This window comes from Petromyzon marinus, chromosome 31 (assembly GCF_048934315.1).
Source record: "Petromyzon marinus isolate PM22_M1 ecotype Great Lakes invasive population chromosome 31, UKy_Petmar_22M1.pri1.0, whole genome shotgun sequence".
NCBI classification, from domain to species: domain Eukaryota; kingdom Metazoa; phylum Chordata; class Hyperoartia; order Petromyzontiformes; family Petromyzontidae; genus Petromyzon; species Petromyzon marinus.
This window is the reverse complement of record NC_133697.1, coordinates 15686838-15708350: the sequence shown is the minus strand read 5'-3', so window position 1 is coordinate 15708350 and position 21513 is coordinate 15686838. Positions and strand designations below refer to the sequence as shown.

General features: G+C 53.6%; 2 protein-coding genes across 6 annotated transcripts; one reads left to right on the top strand and one right to left on the bottom strand.

Moving 5' to 3' along the window:
* Positions 1-21: 21 nt before the first annotated feature.
* On the top strand, positions 22-4648 carry LOC116947918 (transcription initiation factor TFIID subunit 11). 4 transcript variants are annotated; one of them, XM_032964226.2, is made up of 5 exons: positions 22-155; positions 856-1129; positions 1440-1527; positions 2963-3059; positions 3618-4648. In XM_032964226.2, exons 2-5 carry the CDS (start codon positions 897-899, stop codon positions 3746-3748), a joined length of 549 nt encoding a protein of 182 aa, XP_032820117.1. In that variant the 5' UTR covers positions 22-155; positions 856-896; the 3' UTR covers positions 3749-4648. The 4 variants fall into 4 exon arrangements, with proteins under 4 accessions (XP_032820117.1, XP_032820121.1, XP_032820118.1 ...); XM_032964230.2 differs by lacking the exon at positions 22-155 and adding an exon at positions 162-491; XM_032964227.2 differs by lacking the exon at positions 22-155 and adding an exon at positions 162-496.
* A 476-nt stretch (positions 4649-5124) lies between these two features.
* Positions 5125-19582, bottom strand: LOC116947917 (1-phosphatidylinositol 4,5-bisphosphate phosphodiesterase eta-2-like). 2 transcript variants are annotated; one of them, XM_032964224.2, is made up of 20 exons: positions 19082-19582; positions 17775-17951; positions 17285-17651; positions 16671-16800; positions 15685-15897; positions 15471-15564; positions 14611-14814; positions 13222-13342; positions 11533-11704; positions 11107-11184; positions 10326-10439; positions 10122-10210; positions 9791-9954; positions 9486-9671; positions 8901-9008; positions 7848-7972; positions 7368-7452; positions 7070-7216; positions 6321-6400; positions 5125-5645 (listed from the first exon to the last, which is right to left on the bottom strand). In XM_032964224.2, the coding sequence occupies exons 1-20, from the start codon at positions 19101-19103 to the stop codon at positions 5421-5423; spliced, it is 2901 nt and encodes a 966-aa protein (XP_032820115.1). In that variant the 5' UTR covers positions 19104-19582; the 3' UTR covers positions 5125-5420. The 2 variants fall into 2 exon arrangements, with proteins under 2 accessions (XP_032820115.1, XP_032820116.1); XM_032964225.2 differs by having other exon boundaries at positions 14611-14784.
* Positions 19583-21513: the final 1931 nt, after the last annotated feature.

Genomic DNA, 21513 nt, shown 5'->3' with positions numbered 1-21513 from the left:
CTCTCCTACTGGAACGCGCGGGAGAGGCCGCCATTGGTCACGTGCGCGAGCAGACGAATCGCTGTGCGGTTTGCTGCGACCGCTCGACGCGCGCTGACCAATCGGAAGCGCTGAACCGGGGCGCGGTGTGGGGGAGGCCTCTCCGTACGACACCGGTGAGTCCTAGTCTGCTCCTCTGCTCCTCCTGTTGCTGCTCTCCCTCCTGCTCCTCGCCGCTCCTGCTTCTGTTCCTCTCCATTGCCTATTGCTGTTTGCTCCTTCTCCCCTGCATCGCGCGAGCTTGGTGCTTGTGCAAGAGAATCGGACTCGAGCCCCGACCTGGCGCCCCACGGCGGCGGCATTGGGGTGGCGTCTTCGGGGCGATTGTCTCGTTCAGGGAGATTCCCTGAGACGTGCCGGCACGCGGCCTGTGTGGGTGTGGTGGAGCTGCGTGCCACGAGCTGTGCTGCGGCGTTATTTGACGAGACGCGCTTTTAAGAGCGATCTGCATTGTGAGGTTTGGCCAATTGCCTTTTTTAGGTATGAAGCGAATGTTGCGTGTGGGAGAAAACTGCAGAATGAGATAACGCTCATAGATCCACACATATGGGTTCACGAACTCCGCTGTGATCTCTGCGTGATCGAAGTATAATGTTGAAGATCTGATATTTGAACTGTGACATTTCGCGTGTAATGTCGGTTGGATATTTAAGTTGTGAGACAAGCGCTTGTCACGTGTTATTGCACAAACTTTACAAACAATCACACACATTTTGTTCAACCTCGCCACACCTTGTGTAACGATCCCCCGAACGTTAAACCTAGATATAATGTGGAACCCGCGTTGATAGCCTTGGCGCTGCTGTATCCGTGCAGGACACAAGTCGCTGGTGCACGCACGCAGGGAGCGAGCGGTGATGGAAGGCGCGGGCAGCGGAGCCGCGCTGCTGGGGAGCGCCGACCCCAAGGCCGCGGCTCTGAACGATCGCGGGGAGGAGGCGGACGCCAAGGAAGGAGCGGCGGGCGAGGCGGCGGCGCTGGGAGCCGACGAGGAGGACCCGTCCTCGCCCGCCGCCCGCGCCAAACTTGAGAGAGAGAAAGCGGAGCGCGCACGGCAGAAGCACGACGAGGACGAGATCCAGAAGATGCAGTGAGTGGTGGGGCGGGGGGGAGAGTCCATGCACGTTGGTGAAGTGGGGGTTTACCACTCAGGATCAGTTCGGATATCACTCGCCACTGTTATCCGTGGCCTGAAATCCAAACTCAAGACTGGCAGATTCACAAAACAGTGCCGCGAAGCACTGTGCCGAGCTCACTCACCAGTCGATGTAAATGGGTACTGATTGTACGTGCGGGCTATTTAAATGTGGAGGTAGCATGGAAGTGGCGATCGGCAGCACTTTCGTGCGCCCTCTTTGCTCGTGATGACGGACACGGTGGTGGTCGTGTGCGCCTTCCAGGATCCTGGTGTCGTCATTCTCGGAGGAGCAGCTGAACCGCTATGAGATGTACCGGCGCGCAGCCTTCCCTAAAGCCGCCTTCAAACGGGTACCCACACACTGAGCCCTCACCCCACACACTGAGCCCTCACCCCACACACTGAGCCCTCACCCCACACACTGAGCCCTCACCCCACACACTGAGCCCTCACCCCACACACTGAGCCCTCACCCCACACACTGAGCCCTCCTCCACTGGTATATAAATAACACCTCCCCATGTTTTGGGGCGGTGACGTGGCCCAGCGGTAGCGCATTCACCGCTTGTTGAAAAGGCTCGTGGTTTTAATCTGGCAAGCCACCCTGTTTATTACTACGAGTATGTTTATCAAAAATACGTGCCATCTGACGTTACGGTTAACCCAATCACAAACCTCAATGACGTTCACTCCCCACATTGTACATCAACATTGCCTACAGTTGCATGAGGATTTCAGGTAATTCATTTTCAGTGGATGGCTGATAAATTGATGATGAACAAGTCCAGTCCCAATTAAAAGCGTAAGTAATCTGGGACTGCAATGAAACCTGTTATCTATGTTTAAATACTAAAATATTCCATTACAGAAGCACTGGTGTTTGTCATCCTCTTACTTGCAAGTCCTCTTATCCACACGGCAGATCTGTGATTCTCCCCGGTGCCAGGATTTGGAGATAGAATTGCCGAGATAGAATTGTCGCCGTCAATGTGATAAGCCCTCTTTGCTGCCACGTGCGTGCTTCTGGGTGGTTGACTGTCACAGCACATCGATGATGTGGATGTAGGATGGGGTAGTTGCCCACAGTAATAAAACAGTGCGTATCTACTGTGATAGTCGTGTAATATGGCACTGGTGCTCATTACCCGCATCTCTTGTGAGGGGAACGAGTCACTCACATTGTCACTTAATTATAAGATGAAAGTCTTTACATGCATCGGAATTTCTTAGGATTTTGTAGAAATACACAAGCCTAAAACTAGTGGAAATGTCCAGTTCTTAATCTCTTCCAACTAAAGCCGTCTTTCAAGAATTCCCATTCTCTAGAGCCACTTTTTATATTTGTAGCTGTTGGAAGCGTAACATCCGCAGCACCGGATGCGTCACTCCTGATGTGATGTGAACTTCTTGCACACAAACGGATTCTTCTCTGCATCGTTCAAGCATGGCTGTTACTTGAACTTAGTGTTCACCTCACATCTTCTGCTGACGTGCAGGACAGAGGACAAATGAGCTCCTGTGTGTGGGCAACAGAGCGGAGGTGTTGCCCATGCAGCATGATTTTTTATTGCGGTGATGCCCGGTGTGGGTGTCCGTAATGTAGCACTGGCATGGAGCTCTCTCACAGCAGTGCGAATTCTCCTCTCAGTGATTTGCTGTATATTTACTAAGACGTGATGTCTTATTGGTAATGCTGAACATTTACCTGTGCTTGAAATGTATCGCTTTGTTAAACATTAAAAAGGCTGGCAAGTAGAGCTAATGTGGAGTCGTGTTTGATTTCAGCTCATCCAGTCAATAACGGGGTGCTCGGTGTCACAGAACGTTGTGATTGCCATGTCTGGCATCGCCAAGGTCTTCGTGGGGGAAGTTGTGGAGACAGGTCAGCCCCATTTTCTCTCCAACACAACATACCTACCCAGTTGCTAACATTCATTACAAACACACTGTTAAAACCAGGGAGGTGAGACCGACACATCTTAGTTATCAAGCAATATGTAAGGAGGTGGTGTATTGAAGTTTTCTGACAATTCTGACAAGTTTAACAAGAAAATAGATAAGTCTTGATATATTGTAGCATAACCACATGTCTATCAGAACATGCTTTTCAATCTTTTAACCCTAGTTATTACAGTTTCCATTTTAACTCTTAAATGTAGTTTTTGGAACACAACCACCATCATCTTGGCCATTAATTGTGCTTTATCCGTCATTCTCAAAGAAACGCAAATTCTCATGTTGTGGTTAAACTAACTGCTACACCGTCCACGCATTGAGGTACAACCCATGCCTACTGCTGCCAGCCATGAAGATTGTCACATGGTCATCTTTTAAATGTCACCTGAACATGTTTTTCAAACATTGAGTAAATTGTGTTTAATCCCAGTGTTTTATCCAGCGGATGTAATTGTATTTGTGCCGGCGTGCGTGCGTGGTGCAGCGTTGGACGTGTGCGAGGAGTGGGGAGACACACCTCCCCTGCAGCCCAAGCATCTGCGGGAAGCGGTGCGACGGCTCAAGGCACGTGGGCAGATTCCCAACACGAAATACAAGCGGGTGCTATTCCACTGAATGTACCACACAACACCACCTCCTGCCACCTGTCCAGGGCAACGAGTAGACCGCCATCTACCAGAAAGAGGGGCGCATGTGCACCTCACGACAGCATATGTAGTCTGCACTAAGCGCAGTTATGCGGCCTTTATTTAACTGCAGTGGGCTACGTCATGTTCCACAATTTTGACTGGAGTACAAATACCTCCACCATTTGTTTACATTTGTCGAGCGTCAATGTGCAAGAGTTAGTCACACACCCTAACTTAGTTTACCTCCGTCAGGTAAACAAATAGGTGGCAAGACATGAAAGGTCATTAACACGACATGCCGTGGCGTCATATTGTGGTAGACGCTGCACTGCTAAACGTCCATGCGTTGTGTTGCTGCCCCCCACGTCCTCATCGCTGCAGCTCACGCCCAGCTTCCTAACCCATAATTTTGCCCACCGGACAAAGGAGGGCTAGGGGCCCCAGGGGGGAGCTTGAGGGTCACGTGGTTGGGGGCGTGGCCTGGGGCGGAGCCGGCCATGCCACGGGAGTTATAAGCGGGTGTGAACAGGGAGCTGGGCTGTTCTACCCCGGGATGAAGACATCAGCAGTCGAGTCTCCGATCGTTGTTCGTGACCAGGCAGCCTGTCTCCTGCCTTGGTAACGCTCTGTAGTATTCCCCGAGTGTTCGTGAGATTGGGAACAGTGGTCACCACCCTGTATATAATGTTCACGTTGGTTGTTAATAAATAGTGTTGCCTCCAAGTTAAGTGTGCCTCAATTGAACCCACGACAATGTAATACGCTCAAATTTTTTCTTTTGTAAAAGTGACCATTAACTATTTCGCCATGAGCTGTTGCATTTTTTTACATGTAATATTTTTTTGTTAATAAAAATGGCATCAATAAACGTGTAAAATATTGAAAATTTTAGTAAGATTTTTCAGTTTTAATTTCCACAGCCGTTCTGTCAGTCGCTATTGCGTGGTGTCTGGCACAGTTGCTGAGGCACAGCCCCTGTGACGCGGTCGTGAAGACAGTCTCGATAACAGTTGGTACAACATCGTCTCTGATGCAATCTCTGAGAGCCTTGATGACAGTCTGTAACGGTCACCATGGTGCAGTCATTATGACTTAGTAGCGGCCACTGATGCCCTGTTACAAGGTTGCTGTGACCCAGTCTTTGACGCATTTTCTTTTTGAGTCGCTATGAGGCCGTTGCTATGACACTTAGTGAGACGAACTCTTGCTATGACGCGTTCACGATACGGTCACTGATGGCGTCTATAACACAGCAGCTGTGTTATTTCGAAAGGAGGTTTACACAGACGTGACCTTACACACACGGCCCAAAAATCAGTCCACTGGCAATGAACCAACCTTACTCCAAACCACACAACACAGTTTGTATTCCAATAATTTAATATACTTAATTAAAATCCGAAGTTAAAACGTTTATAAATTACATAAAATAAAAATGTATCTTCCAGTCCTCTTACAACCCTTGATTAAATAAAAACCACTTTCCATAAACCCTACCAATTACAACAAGGCCTCGTGGATAACTGCTTGGATATTTAATCACGGGTAAGGTTTTTTGTGTTCAAAGCTCCATTTGCACATTGCTGATTAGTGCTTGCGAAAAACTTGAGGATAAGAGAGGAATTGGAAGAATGCATTGCCGTTACATCCGATGGAATTCAATGCTCTTGGGTTCCGTATTGAGATGAAATCTGTCTTGGCTGAGAGCCGGATCGAGGTGTGTTCACGCTCAAGGGGTGATCTGTTGAGGTCCAGGGTAGACGATGCATGGAAGAGGTCCAGGGGGTGGCTCTCATGCCGTGCTTCCGACGAGGCGCATCCCCCACACCGCATTCCCTCGATTTGCTCCCCAGAGCTCGCATCAGGTTAGACGCCTGCCGCGCCTGCACACAGACATATGTACACGGGACTTGCACGCGGCCACGCGAGATACATGCACACACCGGGGCATACAGGAGCAAGCGGCTGCAACTCCACCTTCAGCAAGTGCGGTCGGAATTATAACGCCTGCTATTTGAACTGCGATGCACAAACTATTGTGGTGCGTTGTTCATCTAGCTATTGCTTATGAAGGCCTGTTACCACAAGCCACCACACTGAGCCATCCCACTCCGGTAATAACAGTGGAAACTTTGAATTCCAGGCGTGTATGGGTAAATGCAATTGTATGCGAATGTAACTTTTAGGGTAATTAATTGAATGAGACAACATACGAAGGAGTGCAAACGAGACAAAAAAATAACACGATTTCTCAATCGAATCGTGATCCCGCAATCAACTATTCGTTGAACTTAAGGGGGCTGGGGTGTTATCTGCCCGCCGATTCGATTACGTGAATATGTCGGACAGTCACGCTCGACACCACGTAAAGTAAAAAAACCTGGTTTATCAGCATCTCAAGTCTTCATACTGGGAAAAACTGATAAGGCACAGTGACTTACATATGGATGATGTGCGTGAAAACTGGGGAGACAATGCAATAGACATCCGTGACAAGGGCATTCACAGGCACTGGGAAGAGCCACGTGGGAACGCAAACACGGAGACGGAGAGCTTGCCTTGCCGTGGATCTGCTCAACGGTGACGTAAACAAAGATGGACGCCTCGCTCAGGCTTTCCAAGCGCACGTGACGGTAACCTGCCAGGCGAGAGAGCATCCCAACGCAACAACCGGCATAGAGCAGAGAGCCCAACATCAGCCACGGCGAAGTGCGGCCCGGCACAGGCGGCAGAGGAAGAACAGTTGTGGCTCGACATGGGGGGGGGCATGGTGAGCCGTCTGTGCGGAGTACGTAGGGTGTAGTGCATTAGTGTGGGGCATGGTTCAATAGTAACTCGTGCAAGACATAGCTAAACTCAGTGGCAAGTGATATCTGAACTTTGGTCCTAGGCCAACCCAATGTACCTCATCGTGGTGTAAACATCAGCACTGAGGACAAAAGTGGCCCGGGCATGGTGCAGGGGGTGTGCCATCCCGGCCTTTGTGGGTGCTCGCTTACATATTTTATTTTCCCCCCAATAGTCTATGCAGGTTACATGGAGGATCTGTGTTTCGTTTGAACTCGTGAGCGGTATATGCATGGTGAGTGGAATTCTGAGTGTCTGCTTGCTGCGTGTTGCTGGTGAGTGGTGTGGATATGGTGAGAGTGAATGTTTGGTGAGCAGTGTTTGTTGGTTAGCGGTTGTGCGTGCTGTGTGTACGCCGTGTGAATGCTGTGTGTGGCGAGTGCGCCGTGTCTGTGTGTGCTGTGTAGCAAATGTGCTGTGTGTGCATGTGCATGCACGCACTGAGAGATTTAGCACGAACCAGGCAGGATGCTGGACAGGGCGATCGTCTTCTGTCCGATGAAGTTTCTCCCAATGGGGTCGTCGTCCCAAACCACGAATCGCACCATGGCCAGCTCCGGCATGTGGATGATAAACACCAGGGTCTCGTCCCACAGTGGCTGAAACCCTGAACACCGCATGCACAACGCGGCTCGTGCACCGACAGCCAAACACACAGATCCCCCGTGTAGCCTTCATGGATTGTCTGTGTATTATGTGTGTGTATGATGTGTGTATGGTGTGTGTGTGTATGATGTGTGTGTGTGTTTGCTCCTTGCCATTATCGTCCACCACCCTGGTGCGCCGCACCGCAGAGTCAACCGGCAGCCCCACCACCTCCACCTCCACGTAGGGGTCGATGATCTGAGCGCAACGTGGAGATGAAACGTGCACAACACTCAGTCCCCGTGCTTCCATCATCAGCGCTTCACGGCTCCTCTCACAGACGAGGCGGGAGCGTGCGAGTGAAGAGGCATCGCTGCTCTTTACCGCGGACCCATTCTGGGCCTGGTCGCGGTGGCCTCCTGAGGTTTGGTCTGCAGGAGCCGAAAGCTGCGTGCGTGGGAGTTGCGATCTTGAATTTACAAAAGCGTTCGCTTTCCCGGAGTCTTCATTTCATACGCAGACTCATTATTCCCCTGTTACCTACGGGGGGAAGTCTACGTATGTGACAGAACATCCTTCTCCAGGGCAAGACGATTTAACGGAGATTGTGTTGCTACCTCCACTCCCCCGTGTCTCTCGCCGCGTGTCCTCACCTCGTCTCTAGAGGGCAGCCGCGAGACGGCGGGCTTGGGCAGCCGCTGTCCGCTGATGACGCGCACCCTGAGGTACGTGCGAGCCCGGCCCCGGTAGGGATCGTCGCTCAGAGGGTTGAAGTGGCCTGAGGGAACAGGTCAAGGGTCGCGAGCGACAGAGTCTCCGTGTTAACGTGAGCATTGCCGGGCAGGCCCCGAGCCATCTGGAAATTCCACATTCCTTTTGCAGGGGCGATCTGATCTTAATAGAACGGCCAACTTGAATTCACGCAAAGTGGTGCTCATTGTATTCACTGTAGAGGGATGTTGGGCTGATTCAACCCTTGACTGGGATACGAGTTGAATAACCAGCCACCTGGGCACCCAGCCACACATTCAGCAACATACCTGTCAACCCATACGGTTTACCCATATTTTTGTTCAGGGAAATTGAGTTTTCAAGTCCATACGGCATACAGCCGTTTCAATATGGGAAATTCTTTTTTTGTCTATTTGTTTGTCTTTCTCCCTTGTGATGGGACTTTGAAGGATGAACGTTGATATTTACAAGGGCACGCAGTGACCAATAAGGTCTGAATTGGTCTGTAATAATGTAGGGCACTGATAAGGGGTTGACAGGTATGCAACAACCCAGCCAGCCAGCAGCCCAGCGACTCGGGAGGAAAAAAGAAATGCAATTTGATTGCATATTAACTCTTCATGGGTGCAAGTTAATGTACAGTGTGGGTTGTCAAAGGCAGAGGGTGGGAGTGGGATTGTGGCGAGACAGATTTAGTATCCAGGGTCCACACGATGAAATATCGCCGCTAATCCGCGGCGCTGCGAAGGCCTGCTGGCACGACGAGAGTACTGGACTGCTGGTGGTACAGAGGGAAAGCACAGAGAGCGGGACAGCGACAGAGCGCAGACACACCGCGAGCCGAATGGACTGTGATGCTCGTTCCACAACGTGAAACATGCGGTATACAGCCCTTCATCAACCCACTGCTGGATGAGGGCCTCCCCACGCTGTGCAGTCGCGCTTTCACGATGTTTGAAAAGAATAACGCTCACCCGTGCACATCTCAGCCGGCTTCAGGACGTATCCACAGTTCCCATTGGCTGCAAATTTTGCTCGATTGAGCTGCATGGGCCGCCCCTCCGTCTGGTAGTTGAGAGAGACTGGAATGAAGGGGAAGCGCACGAGGTCACTCCCAAGGTCACGGACGTCCCTTGCGGTGTTTACCTGCCGTCACTGCAATCTCCACTTTCCAACAACTGACAGTGCCCTAAGTGGAACAGAATGTATACATGTATACACACGTACTTTATTTTTTTCAGCAGTGTTCTGCATCGGAATGATCGGCCAATTCCATTGTAAGGAGTGATATTGCATGTGCCCATAGAAATCCCGTGTACACGAGGGAATAACATTCAAATCTTCGCACAGGTGGATTCAAGAACTCGTTTACACTGTGCTACCTTCTTATGGACATCTCACAACGCACAGGGTTTTGGGAGTTTCACAAAACGCCACGTGATCCACCAACCCCTGCCTTCAAAGGTCAGCACGTCGCAGGCCACGCCGCCATGCTCGACAAGAGTGAACCTGGACGCGGCGATGGCGGCGCGCCGAGAGCCACGCCGGAGCCCACCCACCCATCTGAGTGCCCGCGTTCCAGAATGGCTCGGGGTCGTAGTTGCTGGAGGACATGCGGTGGGCTGAGGGGTAGACGCGGGCCAGGCGAGCGCTCGTGAACGCCGCCAGCTCCCGCGCGTGTTCCGACGCCAGCGCGGAGGCCTGCCGCTCCGCAAACGACGTCACGCTCCACCGGGGTGGCGGCCCTGAGGCGAGACAACGGCCGTTCGGCTCACTCGGTTGGCAAAGTACGGCGCCCCCGCCCCTCCGCCCACGAACCCGGGCACCCCTCCTCTGCACGTGTGCCCACACGTGCGTCTCTCACCGTGCGAGCCGACGTCGATGGCTCCTCGAGCCCGCGAGCACGCGGTGAGCTCGGAGAGGGCGCGCGACAGGCGCGGCGTGCGGGCCCGCGGGATGGGAGGCCCTGCGCGCGGGCTCGGCTCGCGCCGTGGCTCCCGTCGCGGCTCCCGCGGCTTGCACGGGGAGCTGCAGGGGAAGGGACTCGTTAACGGCGTCGGCAGCGACCGCACCGAGGAGCGGTCTTTTGCTTTGCCGTTCCTCAATCGGGGCAAACACACGTGCGCGCACACGTACGCTCGTGCGGTCACCATGCAAGTTGACGCACGAGCCCCCTCCCGCTCGCGTTCTCTGACCTGACAGTGTAGGCCACGGGGCGCTTGGTAGAACCCGGGAGTTTGTCCCCACGGTCGCTGCCGATTGCTTTCTCGCGGCAGTTCTGCGCCTACGGCCGACACAGTTTAACCGCGGGTTTGGAGCGCCGGGAGGTGCGTGTCAGATGAGAATGAGCGGCGGAGGCCACGCTGGTCGTGGTCGCCGTGGCGAGAGGCTTTGCTCACCTTGCGCCTCGGCAGGAGACCGAGGAGAGAGCGGCTTCGGCGCACCGTGGCACGCCCCTCGCGGTGCACCGCCACCTCGTCGGCACAGGGGCGCACGCCAGCCGCACCGCCACCCTGCCGTGGCACAGGGGAGGCACTGGAACAGCGTGGGGTGTGTGGCGAGTGTGTGGTGTGTGGGGTGCGTGGTGTGTGTGTATGGTGTGTGTAGGATGAGTGTGGTGTGGGCTGTGGCGAGTGTGTGGGGTGCGTGGTGTGTGTGTATGGTGTGTGTGGGATGTGTGTGGTGTGTGTGGGATGTGTGTGGTGTGGGCTGCGGCGAGTGTGTGGTGTGTGGGGTGCGTGGGGTGTGTTTGGGGTGTCGGCTATGGCAAACGAGTGGTGTGTGTGGTGGGTGTGGGGTGTGTAGGGGGTGTGTGTGGGGTGTGTGTGTGGAGTGTGTGTGTGGCGTGTGTGTGTGTGTGTGGTGTGTGTGTGTGTGTGATGTGTGGGGTGTGTGGGCTGTGGCCAGCGTGTGGGAAGACCCCAGCCTGGCTGCTGACAGCATATGGCCGGGGCCCGTCCCCCCGCTGCGGGAGTTCACCGCGTCTCGCGCACATCGTCACAAACTTCCCGCGTGCTCCTAGGGACATCTGCACTGTGAGTATAAATCACATTGCCCCCTTTGTTGGGTTGAGCACAAAGTGGCCACGGCCACCATGCACGGGGCACACCGACGACGCCCAACTTTATTCCTCTGCGCGGCCGCTTAACTTCAATCGCGTGCGGTGCAGTGCCACCTCACCTGGGCATGGTTTGCGCTCGTCTCGCTCTCCGACTCATCGTCGTCCACGCCCTGCGTTGTCACCGAGATCTTTTTACCCTGCGCTCCGAGTCGCACCCGCCAGGCCGTGCATCGTCACCACCATTGCTCACAACATCACCGCTACCATCGCCAACAACATCACCGCTACCATCGCCAACAACATCACCGCAACCATCGCCAACAACATCACCGCTACCATCGCCAACAACATCACCGCAACCATCGCCAACAACATCACCGCTACCATCGCCCACAACATCACCGCGACCATCGCCCACATCACCGCTACCATCGCCCACAACATCACCGCTACCATCGCCCACAACATCACCGCGACCATCGCCAACAACATCACCGCTACCATCGCCAACAACATCACCGCTACATGTCATTTACATACCTCACCTTCAGCAAAATCTTTCCCATGAGGCTCTGTGGCGAGGGCCACTGTGCATCAGCTGTTGGAAGGTCAGAGGGCAGCAGAAGCAGGTCTCCCAGAATGCTTTGCAAGTAATGGGCCATTTTGTCTTGTTGAGCCAAACTGCAGTGATTCTCCAGGGAGACGATGACCGGATATCTGAGAGTGAGAAATGGAATGTTTCACCGCTGTGCAGCCAGCAGTGGGGAAATTTCATGAGGAACATTTCCGGACTTTGTTCCATTGTAACAATGAGATGGGTCAATGGCGGTAGGAATTCGGAGAAACTGACCTTTAATTTTCATCATCCAATTACAACCAACAATTCCGTATGCTAAACAATAACACCGATCAAGTCTTGCCACCGACGCAGAGCGGCGAGAGCAGACAGCCTCTCTCAATTTACTGCTAGATAAGACCACTTCACGCCCTGCAAGTCACGGGGGTTGTTTGACCATACTTCACCACAGTGGTCAGCGCCGCTAGGTTCGTAGCGCTTAACACGGAACGCTGTGACGCTTGTCTCCCCGTTTCCATCGTTGCCCCCCAACCAAAACGCGACTGACTGCACATGAACAGGAATCCAAGATCCAGTTCACGTCCAGTGACCGCACTGCATAGAACGTATTTAATGACTAGGAAATGGGGTGAACGCAACCAAAAGGAGATACTTGTTCCACAATTTATCACCGTTTTCCTTTCCCACTAATACGCAACAACTTAATCTCGTAAACAATGTCACAGGGGTCCTTCACATTAATCATGTGGCCGTGGGATGACAGGCGGGAGCCGAGGGATTTGGATGACACCACAGCTGATGAGCCTGATCCTGCGATTAGAGAATCCGATGCCAACAGAGCACATTGACAGCGGTGAGTTGAACGCCCAGATTTTATCCTGTTACGGAAATCTTGCGTCCCATAAGAGGACTTTACAGGACTGACGCAAGCCGGCTGGTTTGTTTCAAAATAGATGCGAGACCACCACGTGACAAGACGGGGAATTCCGTCGGTGTTTGTTGCGCTCTGGCAACGTTCAACGGCTAGGAAACTCAAAAGGGGGAAGCCTCCTGAGCGAGGACTCTCCAGGGCGGCAGACGCCGGAGGCCTCTGCCAGCGATGGCACGGACTCCTCACGGCTCTGAAGCGTTATGCCTCCGCCCATTGGAATGTGCAGCCAGACATGGCCTCTGGGCTCTCTGCACCTTGTTCACGTAACCTGCCGACGTGCCCCTACTGCACGCTGTCGTCGTTCGATCCGAGCGGGACGGCCGCTCGCTGTGGCACCGGAGCTTGGAGCGCGGGGAGCGAGCGCTGCGGACGCACAGCTGGAGGGGGGGGGTGAGGCTGGAGGGGGGTGAGGCTGGAGGGGGGGGAGGGTGAGGCTGGAGGGGGTGGGGGTGAGGCTGGAGGGGGGTGAGGCTGGAGGGGGGGTGAGGCTGGAGGGGGGGGTGAGGCTGGAGGGGGGGGTGAGGCTGGAGGGGGGGGGTGAGGCTGGAGGGGGGGGGTGAGGCTGGAGGGGGGGGGGTGAGGCTGGAGGGGGGGGGTGAGGCTGGAGGGGGGGGGTGGAGGGGGGGGGGGTGGAGGGGTGGGGGGTGAGGCTGGAGGGGGGGGGTGAGGCTGGAGGGGGGGGGTGAGGCTGGGGGGGGGTGGGGCTGGAGGGGGGCGTTCACTCACGGGTTGTGGGTGAAGGAGTGGGCGCCGATACACCGCAGGACGTCCTGGAAGGGGATGCGCGTCGTGAGCGTGCGTCCGTGCGTGACCATTGGCTCGCCGTCCGGGCCGTCCCAGCTGTCGACTACGGAGGTCGTTTCAAAACGCGACAGGAGAGCGAGCGCACGGTCTGCTATGCCCGCTCCGCCAGACACATCTGTGACATTCTCTCCGCATCTTGCGCAGACCATTGACCGCACATAGAGACTTCACGTCAAAGTACAGAATGTTGATATTCCTCCGTTACAACGGCGTCACGCCAAAATCGGGCCAGCCAGATTGCACGTTCGAATTATTACAGACAAAACAGAACTATCTCCCCTATTGGCATCCCAGAAGAAGTGTCCATGCCATTCGGGTGCAGCTAGCACAGTGAACACCACCGAGTTGCACGCAGAGTGAAAGAAGCCTGCTTCCTTGGACAAGAAGTGAAAAGTTAATTTGTTTAACCCTGGTAAGAACTCAAGAAACCAAGATAAAACTCAATTGCAAGACTGACCTGGGTCACCAAAGTGACCAGCTCAATACAAACAAAATACATAATACAACAGGTTTTTTCTGGGTTAGATCACGTAAATATATAAATGTGTCGTTAAACCCACCACCACTCGACAGCCAACGAGTAAGGTTTGTAACGTAAACATAACGTGCCAATTCGTTACGAGTACAGCACAACGGTGTGATGGAGAGCAAATCCACAACATTTACAATCGGAGTACGACGTTTTGCCAGTAATTACAACTAGCTTCATCAGGCAGACAGCAGTCAGATTTGTGGAGAAGTCCTCCTCCTGTCTCAGTACCGCATTGAAGCAAATAGAAATGGGAACAAAAACAACTGTGTCACATGGGAATCTTGCACGAACATAAATCTATGTAAGATTCCCTGTCGCAGAAGTCTCCTGAGACAGATTATCTTTAGACTGATCATAATGTAATTATAATGAAGTTACTGAAACATTCAACAGATATAGGGTAACTGTTGCACGAATATGTAACCAGACGTGGATATACACGAGAGTCAAATGCACCCTGCAAGTGAAATTATCGTAAAGAATCGAAAGCTCGGCATCAAATCGCGGTTTTCATGGCAGAGTAAGCGGGGACGTTGTTTGTGGATTTCCACAGGGAGTGAGAGCCGTGCGAGCGTCTCGACCTCGGTAGAGAGGAATTGATATACCTATGCAATTTTCACTTCTATTTGTATTTATTTAAGTGACTTGCTTCACCTTTTCTCTATTTAGTACTCCTATAGTGTTGTGTGTTGTTGTTGTTGTGACTTGCTCATCGGATTCCTCCTCCAGTCTCAACAAAGACTCTGCGTTTCACAGCGATCCCGCGCGCCGTTCGGTACCTTCCACGCAGCGGCAGCCGGCGCGCAGCACGCTCGCGTACGAGTCGGCGCATGCCCGCGACGTCACCTGGTCGCCCGTCAGGTAGGTGTTGTGCGAGGAGGCGATGCAGTAGCGCGTCAGCGGCAGGCCCATGTCCTGGTGCACGGAGCCGTGGGCCGGGTCCACCGCGTCACCTGCGGGGCCGCACAGGTACGCGGTCAACCCTGCTCGCGCACACACAGTTTGCACCGCTAGCAAACACAACGGCGGCAAAGACGGCGCACGTAACCCCAACCCCTAACGCGGCGGGGAGGAGACCCTTATCATTGCCAACCATAATTACTCGTGTTCAAATGCAATTGTGCCGAACATCCATTCATAAAATGATATTACCAAAGTGATAACCTGTGGTACAAAAATAATCCAATACAATGTGGAAATAACAAGTGTGATCGGACTTTACAGGTAAATCACACAAGCGCTGTTTGCAAGCTGGGGGGTGTAAGCTGGGTTTTAGAGGATGCCGACCGATGTTCACAACAAATATAACCCGAGACTCCCACACACAGGTGTCGCCTCAGCTCAGCAAATACAACTCAGATTCACTCTGCAAGCGTGGCGTCTAACAGACTGGGAGCAAGTGCTGTTAGAGAACACCGATGCAGGCCAGCACAGTACACGAGGGGGGTGGGTGGCCAGCACCACACCAGGCCACTTTTGTCTCCCCAGTAATGATGTTAACACACTGCACCAGGTACTCAATTTGAGGCCGAGTCGACCGAAGGCAGGCCCAGGACCGGTTTGGATATTCGTCACCAATGCTGGCTGTGAGTGAGAATCGAACTCGGGTTTCCACACGCACGCACGCACACACACGCACCTTCTAAGCTCAGGCAGCCGTGCCGTCTGTTTTCCGCATTTGGCTCCATGCTGTCGATGATCTCCAAGCACATTGCCCTCGTTACGCCGGGAACCTGGGAAAAAAAAACTCTCCGGTGAAAACCGTTTGCGTAAACAAATCCGTGTGGCATTCACCACATTGAAACCAGCGAAGCGCATGGATAAACGTTCTAATTCAGCGCACGTGACCAGACCTTTTGTTCTTCCGTCATGAATCTGGCCAAATCACCGACGTTCCACAATGGTTTACGATCAAAATGTCCACTGGCGTCCGATTGCCACGGCTGCGTCTTGTGAACGTGTCTGTTCATCAGCATGAGGAGGTCGCGGCGTGACGACATCAGAGCGTAGAACGACGAGAATTCCACAAACGATAAAAACCCTCGATCGTTGTCCACATCCGTTGCCTGCGTGGCAAACAAAACACACGGGCGCACGCGTCACCGAGCGGAGTTGTCGACATCGTCCTTCCTCGCTATCTCCCGGATGTTGAGCGCCACTCGTGAACTGGGCACCGCACCGGGCACTCTGTGCCACGGGCATTTCTGCGCGGATCCTGGAAGCGCGAGAGGATTCTCAACATGTATGTATGTTGAACTTTGCAATCGTGATAATCGGAGGTGCACAGCATGCTTATATTGGGAGCAAATAATAAACTGATGAGACACGGGTAGTACATGGCCAGAAATTATGGAAAAAACCATGTGGTCGAGGTAAAGATCCACTTTGGGGGTGATCTGTATAAATATTTGTGTCACACCGTCACTCGTTTTGCTCACGTTTATCTTGAGTCCAACTTTGCAGCTTTATTAAAGTTCTTCAATCATTTCCTGTCGTTAATTTTCATCGTTGTAAAAATTACTGTGTCCTCAACAAATGTGGGATGGTTAATATGATTTGCATTTATGTTTATGCCTTTATTGCTCTAATCCAGTAAACATTAAATAATCTGTGAACGTTTTAGAGACTCAACTTTGGCCGCAACCCTTTGCTCGTGAGAAAAATTAGCGAGTTAAATAATCTTCGCCAGAGAAGATCTACCCACTGCTGTACAAAGGCTTCCCCAAGCCGTCAACATCTCCCATGGTATTGCAGACAGACAGAGGGAAAGGGAAGGGCGTTAGCGAGCGGGAGACTTCGAGGCGAAAGGGAGAGAGGCCGGCGGAGGCGAGGGTCGCACCTGGATGAGGTCGTGCAGGCGCTGCCGCGACAGCCGCAGATTCAGGCTGCTCAGCAGAGCGCGGATCTCGTCCAGCGCAAGGCGCCCGTCGCCGTTCCTGTCGGCCGCGGCAAACGTGCGCACCAGGAGCCTGGGAGAGTCACTTTAGGGAAGATCTCTCCCTAACCTCCGTCTCCCTGGCTCTCCCTCTCTCCAGCAAGCAACGCATCCAACTCTCACTCACCGCTCGCCACATTCACCTCTCATTCACCTCTCACCTCAATCACCTGACATTGACCTATGGCCACATTCAACTTGCCGCATCGTCCTACACAGTCCACGCAAACTATTCACGTGACATCGCACACTGTACATTCAACGTTTCACCGTACAGCCCATGGAGGCAGTGTTGTTAGCGAGCGCCTGGCAGGGTCGGCACGGCACACCCGGCCACCTGCATCCCAAGCGCTGACGTTTACACGCAACACCGGTTATTAATTAAAGTGTGTGTCAACCTAGGGGATAGGCACAGCACAGGTTTGGATCTCACTCGTCACAGATGCTACGCGCACACACACTGCACACCTCTTGGCTCACATACACAGACACACGTGCCGTCCGAGTGGGTCGGATACTGTTGATGGCAGTGCAACGTCGGCCCACTGCTTGGTGAGCCCAAATTCATCCCGGCCATGATCATGGTGAGGCCCACACGCCAGGCCAAGGCCTGCTCTCGGCAAGCGGTCATCAGAACCAGCGGTCCGTCGACGGCTCCGTAGAAAACGCTGAGCACGCACGTCGAGTCGGGCTGCCCGAAAGCGCCACGGCCGCCCACCGTGGCGTCCACCGGGCCGAGTGCGGCGTCCACCCCGGCACCACGGCCTCCGGGCGGAGGGGCCGAGAAGTCGTAGGGAGCGAATGTCGACACTTCTGGACGAAAGGCTCCGGACGGCGCTCCGACGGGCCAGCCCTGCCGCACCTCCCGTACGGCGTCGATGCAAACTGCGGGGGAAGAGCGACGCGCACGGACGGACGCGCACGGCGTCCCCGATTACGGCGACGCGCGCGTCACGCGCCCGGTTCAGAGTCGTGGTCGTGCGTGCAGCTCGAGCCTGTGGCACGCACTGGCGGCCTTGTGGCGCTTGCGTGAGGGGTGCCAGCAGATGCATCGTCGGCTCTCGTCGAGGTAGAACACGCGGGGTACGGGGTGCCAGGCCAGGCTGTGCCAGGCCACGGCACGAGAGCCGGGTCTGAGCTTGAGCATGGTGGAGCCGGCCTGCATGATGCTCACGCACCTCTCCACTGCACAACAACCCAACAGCACACCGCTTCGCATTGCCAACGCACTTCCCCACCACCAAACCCACCAAAACAACAGCATACATGTCCAGAAGCTACGCGCAAGGTACACAAACATGACATTTGTGTGGAAACGTTGGAACACAATGTCTGCCACTCACCATCTAAACGCATTTTGCAATTGTTTCAATAAACGGCGGTTGCCGCCTTTGAATTGAACAAATTATGGCCACACATCACACAGGAAAGTGGCGCATTTCAAACTCGTATATTGTTACAAATGTGGAGGTGTTTGGGCCTTGACCTTTAGACCAGAACAAGTGGAAGACAATTTAAAAAATGGCCAAGGAGACTCATCTGAAGCGTGTCCCTGTCCCGACTCACGGCGGAGGGGTTCATGCGAAGTCCGCACCGTAACCCAATGCAACGTGACTTTACGATGGGCAGAAGTGACATTTAATAAATGCTGGCACCGCAAACCACTCTCTGAACTGTCTCGTCAGTCTATGACGAGTGGAAAGTATGCAGGCATCGTCAGCCGTGATCTACCCACTGCTGGATGACGGCCTTTCTCCCGCAGCCCGTGACAGCCCCCCTCACGGTACCGCGATGCCACGGTCAGCCGGTACCCCCCCCCCCCCCCCGTGGAGACTAACGCGGCAGCGGCAGCCAGAGGAGTCGCGGCCACTGCCCGGCCGAGCAGCCACGCGTTGTGGCGCCATCCGAGGCCCAGTTCCTGCCTGCCAGGGCCCGCGCCGCGATTCGTTTTGGACCAAACGAGAAATGTGGCCCGGGTTTGGGGAAATACCGAGCGCTGGGGGCCGTGGTGAGATCACGGAGACGGAGTGAATGCCGGACTAAGGCAGAGCGAGAGGGCCTCGTGGCTATAGAGTACGCAGGCCGTGCAACTGCGCCGTAATCCAGGCGCCGAGATGCGTAGAGGGAGACAGAGTTGGACAAGGTGGGTGGCCCCACTGAATGCGTGAGGAGGCCACAGGGCCGGCTCCGCTCCACCACTGGGACCTCCACGCAAACCCCTCCGCGGCCACGCTCCACGTCCGCCTGCAGCAACAGCAGCAGGGCAACTCTGCCCACACCCGGCGCGGTATCGCCGCAGCAGCAGCACCACTCACAGTTTCCCTCGAAGCATCCCATGTGAAGCAGGCGCTGGGGTGGGTGAGCACACAAGGGGGGCCCCGTGTGGCCATGCGCCGCCGTTCGGGTGGACCGCAGTCACCGCGCGGGGCCACGCGGGGGCGCTCGCGACCCCTCCCCCCTGGAGGCCACCGCCACCGCGCCCGCGTCTCCACGAGGCCCGAGAACGCCGCTCGGCACTTGGTGCTCTGGGCCACGCGCCTCTCAGAAACACCGCGATTACGAAGAGAAACAAATGAGAGCACTAGACCACCACCCCCTTGTGAAAACATTCACACTTCACTGTATAGCCACTGTTCATATTCCTCTAGAACAATGGTTGCATGCATAGCTGTGCAATACAGACCAACCTATTATTATCGCGTACTTTGTGAAGTTGAATTAAAAATGTTAATGCAAAACCTGGTTTTTCAGGTTTGGTGACATATTTAAAGTGGAGATAAATTGAGTTGGCTGGTTTGGCCGCCCTGTTTTCTCTACACTGTGACGCGTGATGAAATGTCACGGCATGGCTCTCGTGGGGACTCCCTCCCTCCCTCCCCGTGTGACCCAGAATGGGGCGACTTACGGGAAGGCACTCGAGCCACTTGCGGCTCTCCGCACCGCGCGAATCTCTCTCGGCGCTGCTGCCGAGTGACGGCTTCACTCCACGGTGGCACTGAGCTTCCTTGTCACCTCTGGGTGTCCTCTCAGACACCGCGATATCCATACAACTTGTTTTTACATTTCCAAAAATCCTTTACAAAGAAGAGCAGAGCCATGCGTTTCCACGAAATGACGCGCGTGTCGAATTTTATCCCATAAGCTGTAACAAACATCTGTATGCAGTGCATTTGTGTTGTTAAATGACTGCAAGTGACGGCATTTCAGCTTCCACAAGTGCCGCTGTGTGGACTACCGGTGTGTTTGTGAACATAGCACCAACTTCAATACGCATCAGCATACCTGGGAGAGCTGTGGGTGTACACGGAGCCTCTATTTCGTGCCGCACACCTTACTCGTCTCATGAGACACAGGCCAAGGCCCACATTATGACTTTAAAAAGAATGCCCACTTTTCACACTGAATCATCATCACTGTGTGTGTGTGTTTAATGTACGTCGCATCTCATTACATCGCGAGGTTCATTCAAACGGCTAGAGGTGAACAAGACGCTCACAGATCTATAAACCAAAGAACAATAACAACAAACCAATCAACGTATAAAAACACACTCAAATAAATACAATATAACAAAATTGGAGTTGAGTACCCACGTATTTTTATTTATGGAGCACAGTAAGGACGTGGGCAGACAGACAGATAGGAGGCCGTCTGCTATTTCTTTAAACAGATTTCTGCAGATTGTAGAGGCAGTCGCCCTTCTGTCACCATGCTGATTCAAATATTAATGGGGAAACAAGTGAAGGGAGTTCTCTTTGTGTGTGAGGATGATGTAGGCACGCATCCTCCTCCCAGTGTTGTTGTAGCCATCCCTGCGGCTACAAGCGTGTGGCTACATTCTGGGAAGGCTGCTGTTGATGCTGCTGTGTGTGGAGCATGCGTGATGTCTGCTGGGAGCCAGCACTTCCTCTCAGCTGATGTAAATGTAGAGCAATTATACAATGCACCATTAAAAAAATCATGAAAGCAAATTAAGGCGCGTATTTATTTGGGAGTAATACTTTATACTTTGAATAGTATTGTTTCTTCTCATTGCAATATTTGAAATGTCATAATCGGAATAGCATGTTTATATCTTATCGTTATCATCAACCATGATTAATTCACTGCGGAATGAAAGCGTGTACATCTCTGTATGGACCCCGTAGCGGTCACGGAGGGCCCTATTACAGTATAAGTAGTGATGGATGGCCAATAACAAGAGGCAGCCCAGGAATATTTTCTTGACAGATCACGCTCTGCTGATAAGACTCAAAAGTCAAAATGAGCACAGCGTGTGCCTGTTTAAAGAAAATACCTTCTGCAAGACATTCGTCCAGTGGGCACTCAGGCTGGTGGACGTGAATACGACTTGCGGGCTAAACACAGCCTCATCTCGTTAATGTGGATGCTAACGTTTGTGATGAATGCACGCACCATAAATGAGCGGTGACATCCCGTTAGGATGACGACGCGGTTCGTGGCGGTTTTCGTGATTACTGGATTTGAAATGCAGGTCGGGCCCGTACCGACCAGAGCCGCGCTCTGAATGCAGCTGCACTGAACAGTTGCTAACGTGACCGAGGCAAGAGTCAATAAGCACGCGACACAGCCCCCCCCCTGGAACATTCGACAGAGCGCTCGCATCGTAGTCAACAAAAGCCTCACACGCGGAGTCCGCCACTGCCAGGCTGCCGCGCGCTGCCCTGTGTGGGACGAATGCTAATGATGCACTGCTTGCAAATACCAACTCACAACTAGAGCCGCT

Coding starts and splice junctions, on each gene's coding strand:
- LOC116947918 (XM_032964226.2), top strand. CDS start 897: ATGGAAGGCGCGGGCAGCGGAGCCGCGCTGCTGGGGAGCGCCGACCCC. Junction 1,130..1,439: donor GACGAGATCCAGAAGATGCA/GTGAGTGGTGGG, acceptor TGCGCCTTCCAG/GATCCTGGTGTCGTCATTCT. Junction 1,528..2,962: donor CTAAAGCCGCCTTCAAACGG/GTACCCACACAC, acceptor GTTTGATTTCAG/CTCATCCAGTCAATAACGGG.
- LOC116947917 (XM_032964224.2), bottom strand. CDS start 19,103: ATGGGATGCTTCGAGGGAAACT. Junction 9,955..10,121: donor CCCGTGGCCTACACTGTCAG/GTCAGAGAACGC, acceptor CTTCCCCTGCAG/CTCCCCGTGCAAGCCGCGGG. Junction 7,453..7,847: donor GGCTGCCCTCTAGAGACGAG/GTGAGGACACGC, acceptor CGTTGCGCTCAG/ATCATCGACCCCTACGTGGA.